At 39.5% G+C, this 19,246-nt stretch overlaps 1 protein-coding gene across 1 annotated transcript in view; it reads left to right on the forward strand.

The window, feature by feature from the left end:
- The window catches only part of LOC111866254 (BCL2/adenovirus E1B 19 kDa protein-interacting protein 3), a 122,345-nt gene extending 103,301 nt beyond the window's left edge, over positions 1 to 19,044 (forward strand). The window contains exons 4-6 of the mRNA XM_023855031.2: positions 11,427 to 11,506; positions 13,372 to 13,515; positions 14,787 to 19,044. Coding sequence (XP_023710799.1) covers positions 11,427 to 11,506; positions 13,372 to 13,515; positions 14,787 to 14,838 — 276 coding nt within the window. The 3' untranslated portion in view covers positions 14,839 to 19,044. The remainder of the gene's footprint in view (positions 1 to 11,426; positions 11,507 to 13,371; positions 13,516 to 14,786) is intronic.
- The last annotated feature ends 202 nt before the right edge of the window (positions 19,045 to 19,246 follow it).

The raw sequence follows: 19,246 nt of genomic DNA on the forward strand, positions 1-19,246 counted from the left end.
GGGAACAAAGTTTGCACCATGGGATGGACCTGGTTGCCCAAAATGGTCACACAGTAGATGGCAGTGACGTGACCTTGCAGGGTAATGATGGATCCGACAGAATACCACGATATGGCTGCCCATACCATGATCGAACCCCCGCCATGTTTCACTCTTGGCAGCAAACAATCTGGATCCTTAGCTTGGGATGGCGTTCTCCAGGCGTAAACTCGGCCAGAAGTCGGAAACAGTGTGAAGGTGGACTCATCCGACCAAATGACCGTCTTCCATTGCTCCATAGTCCAGGTTTTATGACTTCGGCACCACGCTGTCCTCTTAGTGGCATTTGATCACTGATGGGTGGCTTTGGAATTGCAGCTCGTCCAGAAATACCCTGCTTGTGGAGTTCCCTTCGTACTGTTTTGGTGCTGACAGGGTTTGTGAGCGTGACATTCAGTTCAGCAGTCACTTTTGCAGCTGTAGTCTTCTTATTTTTCGTCACAATCCTACGCAATGTTCGTCTGTCTCGATCACTCAAGACACATTTCCGTCCACGTTGGTGTTTATGGGATGCGGTTTTTTCAGTCCTCCTGTATGCGGCCATAATCTTGGATACTGTGCCTCGCCAACACCAAAAACCTCGGCTACCTTGGTTACGGAAGCACCCACCATATGGGCCCCAACAATTTGCCCGCGTTCGAATTCTGTTAGCTCAGACGTGATGCACAAAAAATTGCACAGAACACTGTCTCAACAACAGATGAAGCTTGCAACGTATTGCGGAGGTTGTACAGGTAGTGGTGTTGGGCAGATACGACAACGTGACCTACAAACGTCGCTAAAATAAACACTTCAATTCAGGCATGCATTTCACGAGGTGTTTCCATATTTTTGTTCACCCCCTGTAGTTAAGCACTACGCCTTGAACATATATGGGGGAGTGGATGTATAGATCCACGTTAACAAAATAATTGTTGTTTTAATATATTTAAGAAAACGTTCCCTTTTCTGAGTACATAATGGATTTTCAGACCATGAAAATACACTGGGCAACGCATATGTAAGCCCTACTCAGCTCTGCCCACAGTCCTAATCACAGCAAGTCACCACATTCGTTTTATGTTTGCCTCCTTTTATTAGGACATTACCTACCACTGAATTTTATCTCAGAAGTCATTCCATCGTCAACATACTGCAGGCTTGTTTCAGTGTAGCTCATTTGAAATGCACTGCTGTTCTTCATAATTAATGTATGTATACGTGTGTATAATATACAGGCCTACGCGAATCCGAGTGTGACGTCGCCATGACCTATAGTGTTCTTCCCATTGTATTATTATCAGTACCTGGCCCAATACCATTCTTTCCATTGCATTGTTCCTTTTGTATCTTTATCTTCTTCCCTCCTCTCTCTCTCATTGATTCCATCCCCTCTGCCGGAAGGTCGCAGGTTCAATTCCCAATCAGGTAATTGGCTTTTTCTATTGACTTAATCCTTCCAGCAGCACTATGGCCTCTAAGAGAAATGAGTACCAGGGGCTAAAGGGCGGACGGTGCGTAAGGCTGACAACCTCACCGCCATCTGTAAACCGATTGTCAAGAAAATGTGGACGCCTCGATGTCTCTCAACCCTGTGGGTCTCCACGACCTGTTACAGGTTCCTTTATTGCTAGTGGGGTGGGACTAAATCCCTTGTACAGCGGCCACTTCTGGCCTATTGTACCAGCCCCAGATGATAGGTGAGGGTGATTGTGGAGCAATTGGTGGAATGAAGATTGGCAGGGGAAACCGAAGTACTCGGAGAAAACCTGCTCCAGCGCCACTTTGTCCACCACAAATCCCACTTGACAAGACCCGGGATCGAACCCGGGCCGCCGCGGTGGAAAGCCAGCGACTAACCGCTTGAGCTATGGCGCGGCCTTTGTTACAGGAGTAGCTTTAATTTAAAAAAATCCTTTTATTTGTTCCTGCTATCGTCGTTCCTGTCCCTCCTTCTCCATGAAACCTGCTTAAAGCCTTCCCACACCCGCGTTCTTCCTTTTCTCAATATTTTCGTACCTTGACCTCGTCGCTCCTCCCTCCCAATCTCTTTTATTTGTACGTCCTGTCGTTATTCCCCTCTCCATACGCTACCAGTGGCATAAGTTTACGTTTTTACCGTATCGCAGCAACGGCGCATTAGTTTTTCCCCCCGAGTGTGAAAGGAACTGGCCGATATTTGTACACCTACGTTTAAACTGTCGTTTTGTTAATAAAACCGGCCAGTTTTCTTACCCGTAGCATATTGTTTTTTATTCTGGCTCCGTTTTCTTGTTTTGGAGGAGCCACCTACATCCACTGCACTACATATTCCTTCATGGCGTAGTGCTTACTTAGTTAAGCACAGGGACTTTACCTTTTTTACTTAATTACCTACGTGAATACATACGTACATACATACATACACATACATACGAGTACATATATATACATACATGCGAGTATCCAATTCTTTATATCTGAACCGCTTGCCTTCCTGCACGCTGTGATAATTTTAATCAGTCGATGTATTTTAATGAAATTATTACATTTTTCCTGATGAAATCAACTCCCACGAGTGAGATAAAAAGATGTCTTACCTAAATATACACGTTTCAACCTAAGAGGGCAGTGACCGGCAATAAACCACAGTCTGCGGGTGCTGCGGAGACAAGGGGAGGGACAGGCTGGCACCCCTCGTTAGGTGATAAGAATGAGCTTCTTGTTTAATTACAGCTACTCTGAAGCCGACATTTAAACTTCGACGCCATTTGGGACTTCACGCGCTAAAATCCCACTCAAGTCTTTTATTATACTACATTTTGTCAACGCCTAAAACAAGAACGTTCGGCGTCTCGCATCCAAATTCAGTATCCATAGTAACTGCACATATCTCCCGAACTTAAGCATTCCAGCTTTTCTAATGGTCAGCCATGTGGCGATGAACAGTTCATTTTATATATAAAGCAGTTCATATTGGAGTCGAAGGAGAGTGTTTTATTGCGTTTCTGAAACTAGTCACTGCTCATGAAACGACTCCGAAGAGTCCAGGTGCTTACCACCTAGAACAAGTGTGATCGATACTGTTAGTTGCAATATCCTGTATGTAGGGGCTTACTAACTCTGATCACCGTAACTTGACATTATGTCTTTAAAGGAACTTCAGATAAATTTCATTTAATGAATTTCCTGTGAACGAATGATTTTTAAGGGACCCATCCTTATTTTGAATGACAAGTGTATTGGCAAGGCCTGTCTTAATTCTTCCTTCGTGTAGGTATTGGCAAGGCCTGTCTTAATTCTTCCTTCGTGTAGGTATTGGCAAGACCTTACTTAATTCTTCCTTCGTGTAGGTATTGGCAAGGCCTGTCTTAATTCTTCCTTCGTGTAGGTATTGGCAAGACCTTACTTAATTCTTCCTTCGTGTAGGTATTGGCAAGGCCTGTCTTAATTAATTTTCGCCTTCATTTTACTCGCCTATTTTCATTGTCTTTAAAACGTGTCAGTTCGCTGTTCCTGGTTAAATGACTCTGTACTCGTTATCTCTATTGATGTTTCTTCAGCAGTAATTATAGTTTGAGATAAACAGTTCAGTGCTCTTAACTAGAGGAGTCTGACTGTTTCTGCACCGTGATTAAACGCAGCGTGCCTTTGTCTGTGTACAGTACTGCAATTTGGATTTCATTGAAGTCCGTGCTTAATCCGTGTTTTGCAGTTCACTGATTTTTCGCTTAACGCTCGCTCCTCTCTTCCGAGATCAACCAGTGAGAAAAGACATTTAACATGCATGCAGATACACTCGGCAATTATTATCTTATTTAAACATCGTTACCAATTCGGAATACTTGTGATGTGGCGCAGTATAAAGAATATTTCTTCCCCGTGATCTTGATTGTAGGGCAAAAAATAAAAAATAAATGAAAGCTATATCGCGGGGTCCGGCACGCGCCATTGTATATTCATCTTGTTATATTCATACGTTCCCACTCCCCGCAGTTTTGGCGCAATTTCACTTTTACGCGGGAAGGAACAAGCCTTTCAGGCTCTCCTTATGTAGAGGACACGCACTTGACGTTTTGTATGTCACTCATCTGTCTTTTTAAGTTTTCATTTCACGGCGGTTGTTTGCTGATGTTGTGTCAACTATAGTAACGTAGGTATGTTCTTCTTCTGAAATGCTGAAGTAGTCCCAGTGGACTGGACGTGCATTTCCAGTGTGGGAAGAAGAACTTCATACATTATTTTAGTGCGGAAATGTGTTGGAAGGCGGCCACTTGGAGAACAGGAATTGGAAAGTAGTGTTAAACTGTGTATTGCGGAGGTCAATTGTGGGGACGCGAACTCCCTTACGAAAGGATCCATTGACGATCTTGTACTATTGGTATTGTACCTACGCGTTTTCTTTATTTTTTTATTGCTGTGGGGTGGGACTAAGTCCCTTGTACTGCGGCCACTTCTGGTCCGCGTTCTCTTACCTGGTAGTGCTAGACACTGGTGTCTAGTGAATGCTGAAGAATGTGGTAGAAAGAATAATCGAATAAGTGATACATTCCGGAGGAAAACGTTTCCAACGATAGTTCCCGGAAATTCATTATGATAGCAGTCAGCGTTAGAACCGAGTGGTGATTTGTGGCAGGTACGCGTACATTGCTCAGTCAGAAATTCCAGCGGCGAGACTATAGCCAGTAGTTGGAACAAACAGCAGATCTAGGAGGGAAGGTATGAAGATAAAGTTGTGAACAGGAATATTGTCACGGATGAGAGGTTTGCGTGACTAATAATAACGGGTTCTGGATTGGATGATTGGATTTATTGGCACTTCTGTTCACTCACTTACTAATGGCTCTGAGCCCTTCTTGAGAAGCCGGCAGTTATGCAGCTTCTCAAGAACTTCCTATCATTTTATGCAACCCGAAGGTTAATTGCCGTATTCACAAAAGCCCTCCACTGATCCCTATCATGAGCCAGCTCAATCCAATCCACCCCATCCCATTTCTCTCTGATCCATTTTAATATTGTTCACCCACCTACGTCTTGGTCTTTCTACTGGGCCCTTTCCTTCCGGCTTTCCCACCAGTAACCTGTATGCATTCTTCGTCTCTGCATGCCCTGTCCATATCATCCTCCTTGACTTGATCATTCTAATTATACTTGGAGCACAGTACAAGTTATGAAGCTTCTCATTATGCAGTTTTCTCCAAACTCCTGTCACTTCATCTATCTTAGGTCCAAATATTCTCCTCAACACCCTGTTCTCAAACACCCTCAGGCTATGTTCCTCCCTTAATGTTAGAGACAAAGTTTCACGCCTAGCACAGAACCACAGGGAAAATATAGTTTTGTATATTCTGATTTTTATGAATTTAGACAGCAGACAAGAAGACTAAAGGTTCTGGACTGAATGGTAGCAATCTCCTCCTGAATCAGGTTATGATTTGTTACTGCCGTTCCCCAACAGTTGAACTGTGCCACATTTTCAAAACATCTGTTAGCTATCTTTATGTCATGATTTTGTCATGTATTCTAATGATGAAACAGCAACATATGCTTAGTTTTCTCTGTGTTTACTTCTAGACCAACCTCCTTACTAGCGTCAGTTAAAGTTTGTGTTTTTCTTTATGGTATTTATATTATCACCCAGTTTGCAGAGCCACAAATGAACCCCACACAGAACTTCGATAAACATATGGGAAAAAAACTATTTGAATAGTTCTTTTTAATTCATGTTTAATGTATGTATATTGTTCCGTTTAATACATATAATATTTTGAAGCCCGACCATGACTTTTGGGACACACTGTATATAATATTGTAGCGTGTTTCGTGTGTCACGCTACAGATAGATTCACGTAGGCCTCAAATTAAGTCGAACCTTTATTGTTCTTCAGCTTACACAATCAACAGTACAACTACTATTCGCTGTGACACTTCGACTATCCTCTGCGACATTCTACTTCGAAGGCTGGATAAAGGCTAGCTTCTCCGAAGGCTTGATGACGGCTGGCTTCTTAGCTGGCCCGATGAAGACTGACTGTTTCTCGCTGAAGCTGGGCTATTTTTATCCTCGCCGCTACTAGGCAAATGGACCCTCTGTTATAACCATGGAGACGTTGCTTTGTTTGTTCAGCGTTTCCTATGCAATGACCCATTGTTATTGCGTTGTCTCTGTGGGAACGCTACGCTTGTTTGTCGTAACCGTGGAGATTCGATGTTCTCGATACAACGGCTCACTGTTGGAATTACAGTATCGCTATTGTTACTTCTTATGCAACGGTCTGTTCTAGCGTTTCCATAGAAGTGACTCCTCTGGATTCCAGACACGTTACAATATATACAGTATGTTTCACGACTTTTGGGCATAATTGCAGGAGGTGATTTCCTAGGTCTTTGTGATGAAGAACGTTCATATAAACATGTGTCCGATTTTGGACGGTTACGGAGTTAGACCGTTTTTCCATTCCCGTACACGCCCTCCTGTGAACCGCGTCTGTCAGCTGGCGGGTCGCTATTTTTAGCCAGCTACAGACAGAGCGTTCTCGTTATCTCGACACTTGAGAGGTACCTAAGGCGTGGTGGGGTGGTATGTACCCGCGCGGTTCACAACCGAGCGGCCGGCGGTGGCTTTTTCGAAAATCAGCTTTAAGCACCAATAAATTCAAATTAAAGGTAATTTCACGAAGTTAACTTTACATTCATACTTTAAATGTATCGTGTATTATGCTGGCTTATTATTTTGTTCCGTTTATTGTCAGTAATCGTTACCTTCTATTCTGAGTTTATAACGGTCATAACTCCGTAACCGTCCAAAATCGGACACATGTTTATATGAACTTTTTTGGTCACAGAGACCTAGGAAATCACCTCCTGCAGTTAAATCCTAAAGTCGTGAAACACCCTGCATAAAAATTGGTAAGGAAAGGCACCATTAAATTACAAGCATAAAATATAATAGAAACCTACGTCAAAATTAAAGTTCACTAGTAATTATGTTTTTAAATTATTATATCACAATGGAAGTCATTTTGCATGGGTTGGGGGGTGGGGACTTGAACATTTTTATTCACCCTGAGAGTGCCTGAAACTAAAATAATTTGGGAACCAGTTTTCAGTAACATCTGCAGGCCGTATAGCCTTATAAGTAATCTCACCTTTCATGACCATCTTCCCATCTGTGCTGACGGAATGAAGCATTTGTAGTTGAAATAGTGTCGTTAAATGTCCTAACAATTCATTTCATTGACCTATCTTCCCATCGCTTGTCTGCGCACTTGACTATAGACCCTATAAGCAACGGTTAGTCTTAGTCATCCGTTATTATGTCCCCATCACAGTCGACACTATAAGACGTCTGCAGTTGAAACAGCGTTCTTAAATAACACAAGAAATAATCCGGGGGTAACAGTTGGGAAGCGACTCTACGATGTTCCATGTTTGGTGTTTATGTTTTGGCAACACTGATTTGATTGAATATCTCATGAAATTTTCACAGAGTGTATGATTCAGTTAAAGATACAAATAGTATCAGCGGTCTAACTTTTGGCTTAGTTTGTACGTCTTATCGCTGTTTACTGTAGTGTGAAAACCATTCTATTTACTTGCTGCTGTCTGTTGCGGAAATTTTGCAACAATGTTGAGTAAATATGAAGACTGCAAACGCGTGAAGTCCTTGTGTCTCGCTTAAACAATTAAGAACTCTTCTCAGCTCTACATAAAATACTTCCGAACGAACAGAGAGAGCAATAAACGTTGTAAATTAGCATATTAAGCAGTGGATCTTATCGAGAAGGTTGACAATGCTGTAACATTGTAAGCTCTGTGGAATTGAGACTCTCTGGCGGCGACTATGAAGACACTATCTTCTGGGATATGTATTCGGGAAGTACCCGGTTGCAGTCTTGGCTATCTTAACTCAGGATTTTCGCGATTGTCCCATGTGTACGGAATCGAGTGGTGAGACAGTACCTGAACTAGGTGACTGCTTCGTCTCACATCCTTACTCTATGGTAAGTAGGTAACTGCTTCCCAGACATTACCGTCTGTCCTACTCATTTGGTTACACTGCACATCTTGTAGTTGAAATGTCATCGTTAAATAACGCAAGAATCAGTCGAACAGTCTGTAGTTATTAATTAAATTGGTCGTGAAAATTCGAAATTGATTGATTTAGCTCACGATAGGGTTCAGTGCAATTTAAATGAGATGAAGCTCTAAGCGTTCCTGTGATTGGTCCGTCTATTTATAGTGTCATGTGTATCCAGCAGAGGTACTTGTTTTTTGACGTGTTTCTTCCTGTTTACTTGTTTGTTAGATTTGTTTAGGCTGAAAGGGAACCTATTCCGGCTACAGTAATTTGGTAGGCGTCATTCTTTTCCGTTATATCAACTGTTTTCCTTGTTGTTTGCATATATAGGCATTGTAATGGAACGTATATTTCTTTCATGCTGCCCACTTGTTCAGTCTGTTGTCTTAATTAATTATTATATTGTCTAAATTGAACATTCGAAAGGCTACCTAGTTAGAATTTGCATTTAAATGTCAAGGAATTTTGTCGTTAGTTTATCTGTTATATGTCGCTTGTCTAATAGTCCCTGAAACGGCCGTCATTGGTTTCATGTCCTTATTAGTGTGTGTTTCTTCTTTAATTTTAGGAGTCTATGTGTCTGTCTGTAGCTGGTCAGTCTTACAAATCTATTTATTTCTGTAGTCGTTAAAATTGTCCCATTTAAATGAAACATTGAATGGCTCAGCATTTTTTGTTTTTTTTTTTTGTAATGTCCTCCAGTATTAAATGCAACAAAAGCCGGTGTATCTGTTCTCAAATTGCTTCATGCGTACAGAAAGACGGACGGACAGAGAGGTAGATGCTTCGTAAAGACGGGTTTACACTGAGGCAACCATTGACAACCGCGCCGCACGCGCTGCGATCGCACGCTGCAAGTTGTTCACTTGCAGGTAGTGGGTAGCGCAATCTCATGCGGCTTGCGTCCCGCGTCCTCTAGTTGCTCCAGGTCGCTAGTGGGTTCAGTTGCCTACTCGCATGCGGCGTGATGAGTTGGGACACGGATAGATACAAGTGTCTTATCGAAGAATACCGCGAAAAGAGCATTCTGAGGGATTTGCGGGATCCCAATTATAAAGACAATCGGAAGAAGTTGAAGCTATGGGAGGAATTAGCCACGAAGTTTGAATGTTCGGTGAAGGAAGCGAAAGAAAAGGTTAAATATCTCAGAACGACCTTCCACAGGTCGGATCTCTTGACGTTTTCTTTTCCTGCTCAAAATGAGATAAACCACAGCAGCAACTGTCTTCAGTGACATCTCTACACAAGCTGACGTACAAATCGAAGCAACCAGTCGCTGTGGGTGTAAATGAGGTCGGTCGCATGCGGCAGCGTTTGCTCCTGGCCGCATGCTGCTTGATAAATTGGGTGGCATAGTCGCCCGAGGAGGGCAACTAGGTTGCTTTAAGTTGCCCCAGCGTAAACCCGCCCTAAGGATAGGAACTCGCCTAAAACACTTTGACTTCAGATTCAGTGTTGCTAATCTCCTGGGATGGGACGCCGTATAGTCTTGTAGGTGGCTACGAACCTTTCGGAGGAACGTGCTGCCCCTGTCATCAGGGTAGAATATCTGGTAGATAAACGTTCATAAAACGGAGAATTAATGTAATTTCTCTTTCCTTTGACCACTACATGTTCCAATATGAGTGACCTATCTCAGAACTGAGAAGTCCTGTCGTCTGGGATGTAACTCCCTTTAGTCCTGTAGCAGTGGAATGACGTTTCGGAGGAACATACTTCCTATAGCTTCAGGGTCGAAGGATAGGCCAAGCAAGTAGCTAGCAAGAAACAAACCGAGCTTTACTTGCAGCATTGTTCCTCCTAAACGTCGGTGAGCTTCTACCAGGCAACACGGCGTTACATGCCATTTCATTGTCACTGTTGTGAGAATCTCAAATCCAACATACGGTATCTTTAGGATTCTTCGCTGATGTTTTACTGTCGGAATGTTGTGCTTCCCTTAAAGCTTCATTCCACAGTTTAGCGGAAGTGCACCTCGATAGAAAGTCTCAGCATATGAAGACAATTTCATGTTAATAATTCGTTTAAAAATTGTGTTTATAGACGTGAGAAGTCAAAGGGGTTAGATGTCTAGTTCCTCCGAGAGTTGATCAGATATTTTCTGGCATGTTCTGAACTCACTCAGATGATAGCATTACGTGCCCATTGTATGCCCTTCAGTGGGTGGTCGCCGAAGTCATGGCATAATGACACTCAATTGCTGCAGCTCCCATCCGCGTGTGCTAGTACTGTAGTCTGTGCGTAAAGAAAATAGGAGATCATGAACTTGTGGAACATATATTATTTCTGACGTAAATAACATGTTCTAAGCATGAATCCAACCAGTTTTATTCCTAGAGAACGAGTGACTTGTTTTACTTATCGATGCTATGGCTGCTGGAAAAGTTATATGTATTTGAATGATAAATGTGATAATTGTGTTTTGGCAACGGCGTTCTTGTAGGCAGTGCAGGCGCGACAGCACAGGCAAAACCAGCGACCACTTGGGGCGCACAACACATAGTCCCACTATCTTTCCTCTCTTCTTGTTAAATGGAGAATAATCTCTGCTACTATTCTGTTCATGTCGTGATCGTTGATTGGAACAATCTAATCATGTTATGCAGCAATATAAATGTAATTTTAAAATGCAAATTCTGACATTGTTGTCTACAAGAGTAATCTTGTATTTCTGCAACAGTATTTTTCACCCTTAATTTAAGGGTTATTACACCAATGGCGATTTTCATCACAGTGCCTGGGAATTTAATTTATTAACTACAATGAATTTATGAGAAAATTGTGCTGTTTTTACGTGGTAGTTGAGGGGGTCAGAATTTTTGTAGCACAGGGCATCATTTATTTTTGCTCTAGCCCTGCTTCTAGGCTGTGACATGTGTTTCCTGTGAGGTATGAAATGAAATTTTATGTTATTTAGAAAAACTCAGCCTTTAAAGCATTAATACACTAGCAGATTTTCAATGACTGTAATTTCACATGAATTAGATAGTAGTTGCTTATGAGTCACTTTCACGAATTGCTTACAGTGGATGCATAGTGGAGAAGTTATGTCAGTCAATTTGCATGCTTGACCCCAGTTCCCACAACATATTTTGTTGACATTTGGTATTGTAGTTCTACATTCAGATGTGTGGATCTAATTTTATTTGGGTTCATATCGGTACAATATAACACATACTTTACAGGAACCAGAAATTGTCTCTTATTGTATTTGTCAAAAATTATTTTGTGCATGAAGTGAAGACTTATAACTTCTGTGTTAAAACAGGTGTAGATATATTGAATAAGAAAGCAATTATTTGTCTGTGTAGCGAAACATGTGGCTGACAAACTTCTCTGCTTGTTTCAGGATGGGGATTTTATGAATGTTGACCGCAGCACAGACTGGATTTGGGATTGGAGCAGTCGACCAGACCAGGCACCACCAAAGTAAGTCATATGCATCTTCAAGGAAACAAAGAAATATGAAGAAATAAATACATTTTGAGAAAAATCAGAACATTAATCTATTTATTCAGAAAATACAATGCAGTAGGAACAAAAAGAATAGGCTTGCACATGGTTTTTGGTGAATGGATTATATTTCACACTGATGCTGATGATATGTAAGTTGAGAACTTTACACGTCTATGTGTTACAGTAAAGCCAAGTAATTGGTAATTATGAACAATAATAGATAGTTTTATAGAATTACTAAAAACAGTGGTAAATATGATCAGTCTCGTGATAGTAATCACTTATCATTCATAATTACCAAGTCCACACAATTTGGGAACTGCTGCTATATGTGTGCAGTTCTCATCACACATGCATGTTACCTATCTCACCTATCTCATTCTTCTTGATGCGAGCACCCAAATCATATGCATGAAAAGTAAAATTGTGGAGGCCCTCATTACATAATTTCCCCTAGTCTCCTATTATTTCATCCCTCTTAGAACTTAGAACACACTTTTTAGAAATGCCTCTCACTCACTCACTCACTCACTCATGGAGCTAAGCCCTAAGCTATATATTAAGATTTTCTCATGCATCCTGTTAATGACACATTACTCATTTGTGCTGATGTGTGCCATTAAGTTCCAGTTCCTCCTAATTTTCTTGGTTCTTCTTAAAGGTGTATTTTAGAGCAAGGTTGAAAAGCAATGATGGCCAGACCATTCTGAATAGGAAATTCTTCAGACAATTATTTACCCACACAGACTTTACTATAAGTGTTTTTTCAATACAATTAGCGTAACTAGTTCCACGGGTATGTGTACCAAATTCAGTGACACTTTCGTACGGTACTTCTACTCAAACTGAGTCATAGGATTTCTTGCAACTGATAAACAGCTGGCGTACAATCTCCATATACCCCAACTTTTCTGCTGTATCTAAGGATCCAAAAATGTCAGACCAGTAGTTGATTTATTGCATTGAAATCCACACTGATGATCCCCAATAATTTTGTTCATCCACAGAGATACTGGATTTTTGGACTTTGTCCATCATCCGGATTCTAAATAACTAAGAAAAAACACGTTTGAGAAACTGGATCTGTTTCCATCCTCAGGTGAGGGTAGACACCTGCTCTGTTGGGTCCCTTAGAAAGAGCTAACCTCAATTACTGAACCTGAGGATGGAAACTTTTTGCCTTCTGCTTGTATCAGTTTCTGCCAGAATTTGATCTGTACTTGGCAATTTATACTTTTCCAGTGTTTCAGCAGCAGTTTGAACCTCAGAAGAACTAGACTCGGGTACAAAGGCTTAGCTGTACATATTTCAATATTCTAATATTGGTAGTTCCATTCATAGTAGCTGCCTGAAATAATTTTTCACCTATTAAAAATATTGTGGGTATCTCCATGTACATTACAATTCCCAATTTTTCACAAGTTCTAGGTTTCCAGCACTTATACAAGTCTCTCTTATTTTTAGTCATACTATTGATTGCAAGCTCATTGATGTTGTCATTCAGAAATTCCTTTTCTCATTTGTGGAAGTTCTACTGATGTTGCAGACATGCTATTGTATTTGATAGTTCGAAAGATTATTATATTCACTGATGTACAGAAGCAAAACAAAATCTAACCACCACCATTATGAAGGAAGGAATTTCTGGCTTGCAGGCATCCACCAATAGACAGTGTACACTTGTGATATTACATGGCAACAAACAACTAGTTTCATGATTGACTTTATTCTGATCATTTTCATTCATTTGGTTTGATTTTGCAGCCATTATATTTGAAGCTATATTCTTTGTTCTAATTATTTTGAGCATTTCTCTGATAAAATAAACTTTACTCCAGGGACTGGAAATTCAAGCATCCTAAGAGGAAAACCTACAGTATTCGCCATGCTAAAGTGGGAAAGAACAGCCTGTTTTCCAAAGAAGTGCTGTATACACTCTTCCTCACAAACTTCATTTCACTCCTCCTTGGGACTGGAGTTGGGTAAGAAAACTGAACTGTTTACAGTATATATAGTGAACAGCAAATATGTAATATGGCAACAGTGTAAGGTAAAAAGGCAAAATTGTTTAAGTATTTAAGCACTATGCCATGAAAATGTATGGGGGAGTGGATGTACAGATCCATGTTTTCTTGACCTCGGCACTAGTTGGAGGTGAGTGGTCAGCTTAATGCCTTGGCTGCTTTACCCTCGGGGAAAGAGCCCCCAGTACTCATTGGACAGGTGGTTGAGTGGGCCTCAGTGCTGGTCTGGAGGACATGGAGAAGTGAAAATTCTTGCTGCATCGGGACCCAAACTCTGACCCTTCAGTCATCCAGCCCATAGGCAGTCGCTATGCTGACTGCGCTATAGCAACAGTGTATGTAACATAATATATGTAATAAAATTCCTCCCCAAAAGAAGTAAATTGCCTTATGTTACTCTTGATACAGTCACTTGGTAGTTCCGAAGTTCTGTCATTGTGAAGCAAAAATTCATAATATTAATCCCTTTGTGGCCAAATTATTTCCACTAAAATAGTACCAAAGTGGCACACATGCACAGTACATATATGCAGTTCCATAAACATAACACCAGAAAATTGAAGTGAGAGATGGGTTTACCTTTGAATATAGATGGGCAAGAGAGATACAAATTTGAGTAACTGGCCAGTGGCCAGATGTAGGGGAATATAAAAATAAGAGAGTAAAAGATGATGACAGGTCTCGTTGCTTGGTGAAGGCGTGTTTTCTCTTTGGTAAATTCATAATTTAATGTAATTTGTTTTTGATTTATTCACTTGTATATATGTTCAAAGTCTTAGAAAATTTTGGCATGTTTGTAACTCTCAGTATGTTTTTTTTATGTAATAAAAGTCCATCCACTGTTGTTGATACATTAGTACCTTTAGATTGTAAAGGGTTCAGAAGATGGTATAACACCCAGATTACTGGGTTTTTGGACTTTATCCATCATCTGGTATTCTAAAAACAAGAGAACATAACGTTTCCAAAATGTTGTGTTGTCTAGTTTTTAGAATACTGGATGATGGACAAAGTCCAAAAACACAACAATTCTGAATTAATACCTCATTCAAAAGATTTATTCATATTTCCATTAAATGGGTTTTATGCTCTGTTACAGTTACAGTGTTTCAAAAGAGAAAAAACATGTTAATTATTTATTGAATTCACTTGAAAATATAGTACACAGTAATTAAGATAAGATTGGAACTTCTTGTTCATTTTGTCTTATAATTCTGTTCTGTCTGCAGGGTTTGGTTGACTCGGAGAGGAATGTATCTGCCACGGATTAACTTTGAATGACTCTTCAGTCAGTCACTCAGCAAGCTAAAACCAGGTTGGCATCAGTGACTGGCTCATTCAAGGCTGAATACAGTCACAAGATAGAAGACTGATCAAAGGCTTTTGTGGGGATTCAAACGAGATAGGAAAAGCCTCATCCTTATTAAAGGCTTATGGTCAAAAACACTCTTCATATATGTTTCATAGGTATTTACTGACTGGTACAGTTAGAACCTGCATGGGTTCTGTGCCAGGTTGGGTTTTCTTTTTTACATAATCTTATACACTCACAATTGCAGTGAAACTGGTAATATTTATATCTAAAGTATGAAATCACAGCATTGGTTCTGACCTGACTTAACAATGAACAGATTTTTGTAATGAAGCAAACACTAAAGACTCAGTGCTAGCAGATTCTGCAAGAGGTTCTAAAATGCTATAAAATCAATAAGATTTTGAACTCTGGGTAAGCAAGTACTTTTATGATCTTTATGTTCTTTTCCATCTTGGGCTGTGCTTTGAATGTCAGTGCATGGGGATGCAAACTGACTTCATCTTTCTCATTGCATTTATGTCCTGGATTTTCTGAGTTCACTTCATCCTCTGTGCATCATGTCTGCAGATTCTTAAAGACATATTTATGTGTGGGAGGAAAGGGGGAGCAGAACCCCAAACTTAGGATGATGATGAAAAACGCACAAGACATCCATGTTCCAGGTTGCTTGCTGCTTTATACAGACAGCCAGTAGGATCAGTGCACTAATACATATCATTGCAAATTTAATTCTGTCACTGCTTTTATGAAGCATTAATGCACAATATATCAACCTGAGTCTGTAGTGTTTTAATATAAAAAGGTGATACTTTTTTAGTCTTTTAATAAATACATATAAATTTACTTTCATAATAGTTTGGGTAAAATGTTTCCACTTATAATCTTGTTGCCCTTATAGACCTCTGCCCACTGAGTATGGTGATGGACCATTGATTTTGATGGTACTAATGCGACTGATTGCCAAGATTAATTTGTAGGTACTAAATACTGTGTCATACCATATGGTATTCTCTATATTTTCAAAGGCTAAGATTAGGCAGAGTTTAAGGTTTTGACCAGTGCGTGGAGAAATCTGCACACATGTAATCAATTATGAAATCTGGAAATCTCTGATTTAAGTAAACTTTCTTATCTTGAGACCACTAGCTCCCAGGTAGCAGCAAATGTGTTGTTTTTTTTTTGTTCAGTTTTACATATTTACCCATTTGGTCTTGGTATTCATTTGGTGCATATCAAGTTTTACAGCTGATAATGTATTGCCACACGTTAGTGACTAGACACTGGGGCTGGATTGATAATTAGATTTATTTCATGGCAAATCACTTTATAAGGACCTTATTGCATGCACTTCATAAATATACTTTTCCTGTACAGCATGATGAAGATATATGAAATAAATATTTTACAGTTTTCTTTGCATGCTCTGCGTTTTTGTGATCCATACCAATTGTTGTAAAAGTAGCTGTTTTTGAGGAATAAAATAATAAAGTCAGGTTATACCTTACTTATGAGTACTTGGTACTTGCATTAGACTGATGAAGACCAAAATTAAATTTGTCTCACAAATTTCAGTTTGAATTCTCAGTATTAGAGTTCATTGATATTCTTAAATGGTATTGCAAATGAAATGTGCAGTCATGGACATGGCTTACCATACATTCCCTTGTATATATTTTCTGTGGAGAACTTATAATAATGGTTCATTGTACCCGAATTATTGATTTTGTTCAAAGTTCGTACTATTAATGCACTAATATTGTTGGCAGCCTATTTCGTTTACAAAGTTCACAGAGGATAAGGTACAAAAACTGTAATTTCCTTTCTTGGCTTATCTTGTCAGCAAGTCTGTCAGAAAACTATATTAAAACCAAAAGATGATCCTAGTGCAAGCAGAATATTTTAACAATTATAAAGAGGGAGCTTGGATAGCTTACTTGATATAATGGCTAGGCTGGACAATGAAGGAATCATTTTATCGCCACCAAGGACATGATTCTTCTCTTCAACACAGCAGCCAGACCAACTCTGAAACCCATCCAGTCTCTTGCCTAGTAGGTACCAATGGCTTTCCCAGGGAGTAAAGTGGCTGGGGTGTTAAGCTGATCACTGACCTCCCTGTATTGCTGAGATTAAAAATGTGTGGAGCTATATTTCCACTCCCCCACCCACCTTCATGGTGTAGTGCTTAATTAAGACAGGGACAACTTTACCTTTTGCCTTGCACCCATAAGATACGAGTATTTGTTCTCCATACTTTTGGGTCATATTGCATGATGTAATATTCCAAAGTTAACCAGTGCTGTGATTTTATTCATTTATAATAGCGTTTAATTTAGACCCCTTATTCTTATACTGCTTTATGGTATGTAGAAAATTAGTGATGTAATGAATAAAGTTTACTTCTTGTACTAGATACTTCCATTGTTTTGTTATACGACAGAGGGGAGAATTTGAAGAATCAGTTTTATGTATACTGTTTGTAAGTTTATTTTAAGCTGAACATATGTTGTCCTCACATTATTCAGATCTGTAAAATGTGCAAGGACACAGGACCACAGTGTACGAGTAAGTCAGTTCTGATTACCTGATTAGTAACATCTGACCCAAGGCATGTATGACTTGAAATTTCCTAATGGATTCTTGCATAACAAGAAGGTACATATTAGGGAATATGATTTTAAGGTTAAGCCCTATTTCATCACCCAGTTAACTTCATTATAAATTAGGTTTTATGTTAACCTCAAGACTCCTTATAAGTAAAGTACCAGATATGTTGTGTAATTCCCTGAAGACCTTCATATGGGTCCATAAATATGGGAAGATCCATGCATGCAAGTAGTTTAACATGGGAACACATATATTTACATTCAAAGATTAAATATTTGCTATTTTTATAAATTTAAAAACAGAAGAGTATTATCTTCTTTGATGTAATGTTGAGTAGTAGATTTTCACAAATGTTTCAGAAGAACATCAGTGAACTTCTACCAGACTACTAAGTATTACATCCCAGAAGATTATATTCCCTAGTGTGAGAACCTGTAATCCAACAATTTAAAAGCTAGTCATTAACAATATGAATATCCCACACATGGAAACAGAATGCACTGAAGTACTGCACAGAGTTTGAAAACTGTTAAATCTGTTTTAGGAAGCAAAGGATTCATGACAGATAAATTTACTATATCACTCAGCAAAGAAAGAGTGTTACAATTGATACTTTTAATAATGCTTAAGAAACCAGATTTGTAAAGTACAAAGTCTTATTTCTCCAGAAGTTGCACACATAAAACTGCATGCAGTTTCAATAACCTGGAATTTAAAGATTAATATTTTCACTGTATTAGGTACTTCCATTTTCCAGCAACAAAAATTCTCTATCCATTAAAATTATATCAATATTTGATCTTGTGAACAACCAAGTACTGCTTCACTGTGATGTTGGGATGAGAACAGCCTCTTCAGCATGGCACAATCATAAGCCTTAAAACGGGAGATCATATGCCCTCATTACGACACATTTAGCACCACACTTGAGCCAACTTTAGAAGCATGTTTACTGAAGAATATCTGAAGAAATCTTTAAACTGAAACAATATCGTATCAGTGGCATGGCTGCAGTGAAGGACTATAACCAGTACTCTAAAAGGAAACTGGATCAGAGAGATTATTCATTGGTTATATATTCATGGAAAGGGAAGGGAATTATACATTATTCTTTTGGTTTTCATAATGGAATGGTGTTCTGTTCATGGAAACACTATATGGTAACAGTTAATGGAACACGATATTACAGAGAGAGGTCAATATTTGGATATTGAATTAGTATTAGTGGTAGGCTGCTGGCAATGCTGTAAATGGAAAAGTAATTTGTAGATAGTCCCTTCCCCTCTCCAAATATAAAGCCTAATAAAATATGGACAGCTCTGGAGTGAGGCGTTCATGCTGCTGTAAGTGTAATTGCAATACCATATTATATAACTGTCTTAACAGCAATAAAAATTAATAATATTTAGTCCTGAGTTCACCTCCTAATAAGCCTGGGGTTAAAATACTTTTTAGGTACATCTTTCTATAAGCTAATAAACATGTCTGTATATACATGCAATCCCAAGAGTCGTGGGCTGTAGGAGATCTTTGTTATTTGGAAAAATACAGAAAATTGTTGCAAATCATGTGTTTCCAGTCTCAAAGTGTTGCAATATTTTACCTACGTTGAGCCATTACAGTGCTACACTTTCTACTTATCAGTAGCAAGAAGTTATGGTGATGTTGCCAAGGTGACATGATAGTGAAAATGGGGATATATTTCCAGGGCAGGGGAAGCAGTAGTGAAAGAGAGGCACATACAACATGAAACAGGAAGAGTGAATG

Source organism: Cryptotermes secundus, unplaced genomic scaffold (genome assembly GCF_002891405.2).
Source record: "Cryptotermes secundus unplaced genomic scaffold, Csec_1.0 scaffold940, whole genome shotgun sequence".
Classification (NCBI taxonomy): Eukaryota; Metazoa; Arthropoda; class Insecta; order Blattodea; family Kalotermitidae; genus Cryptotermes; species Cryptotermes secundus.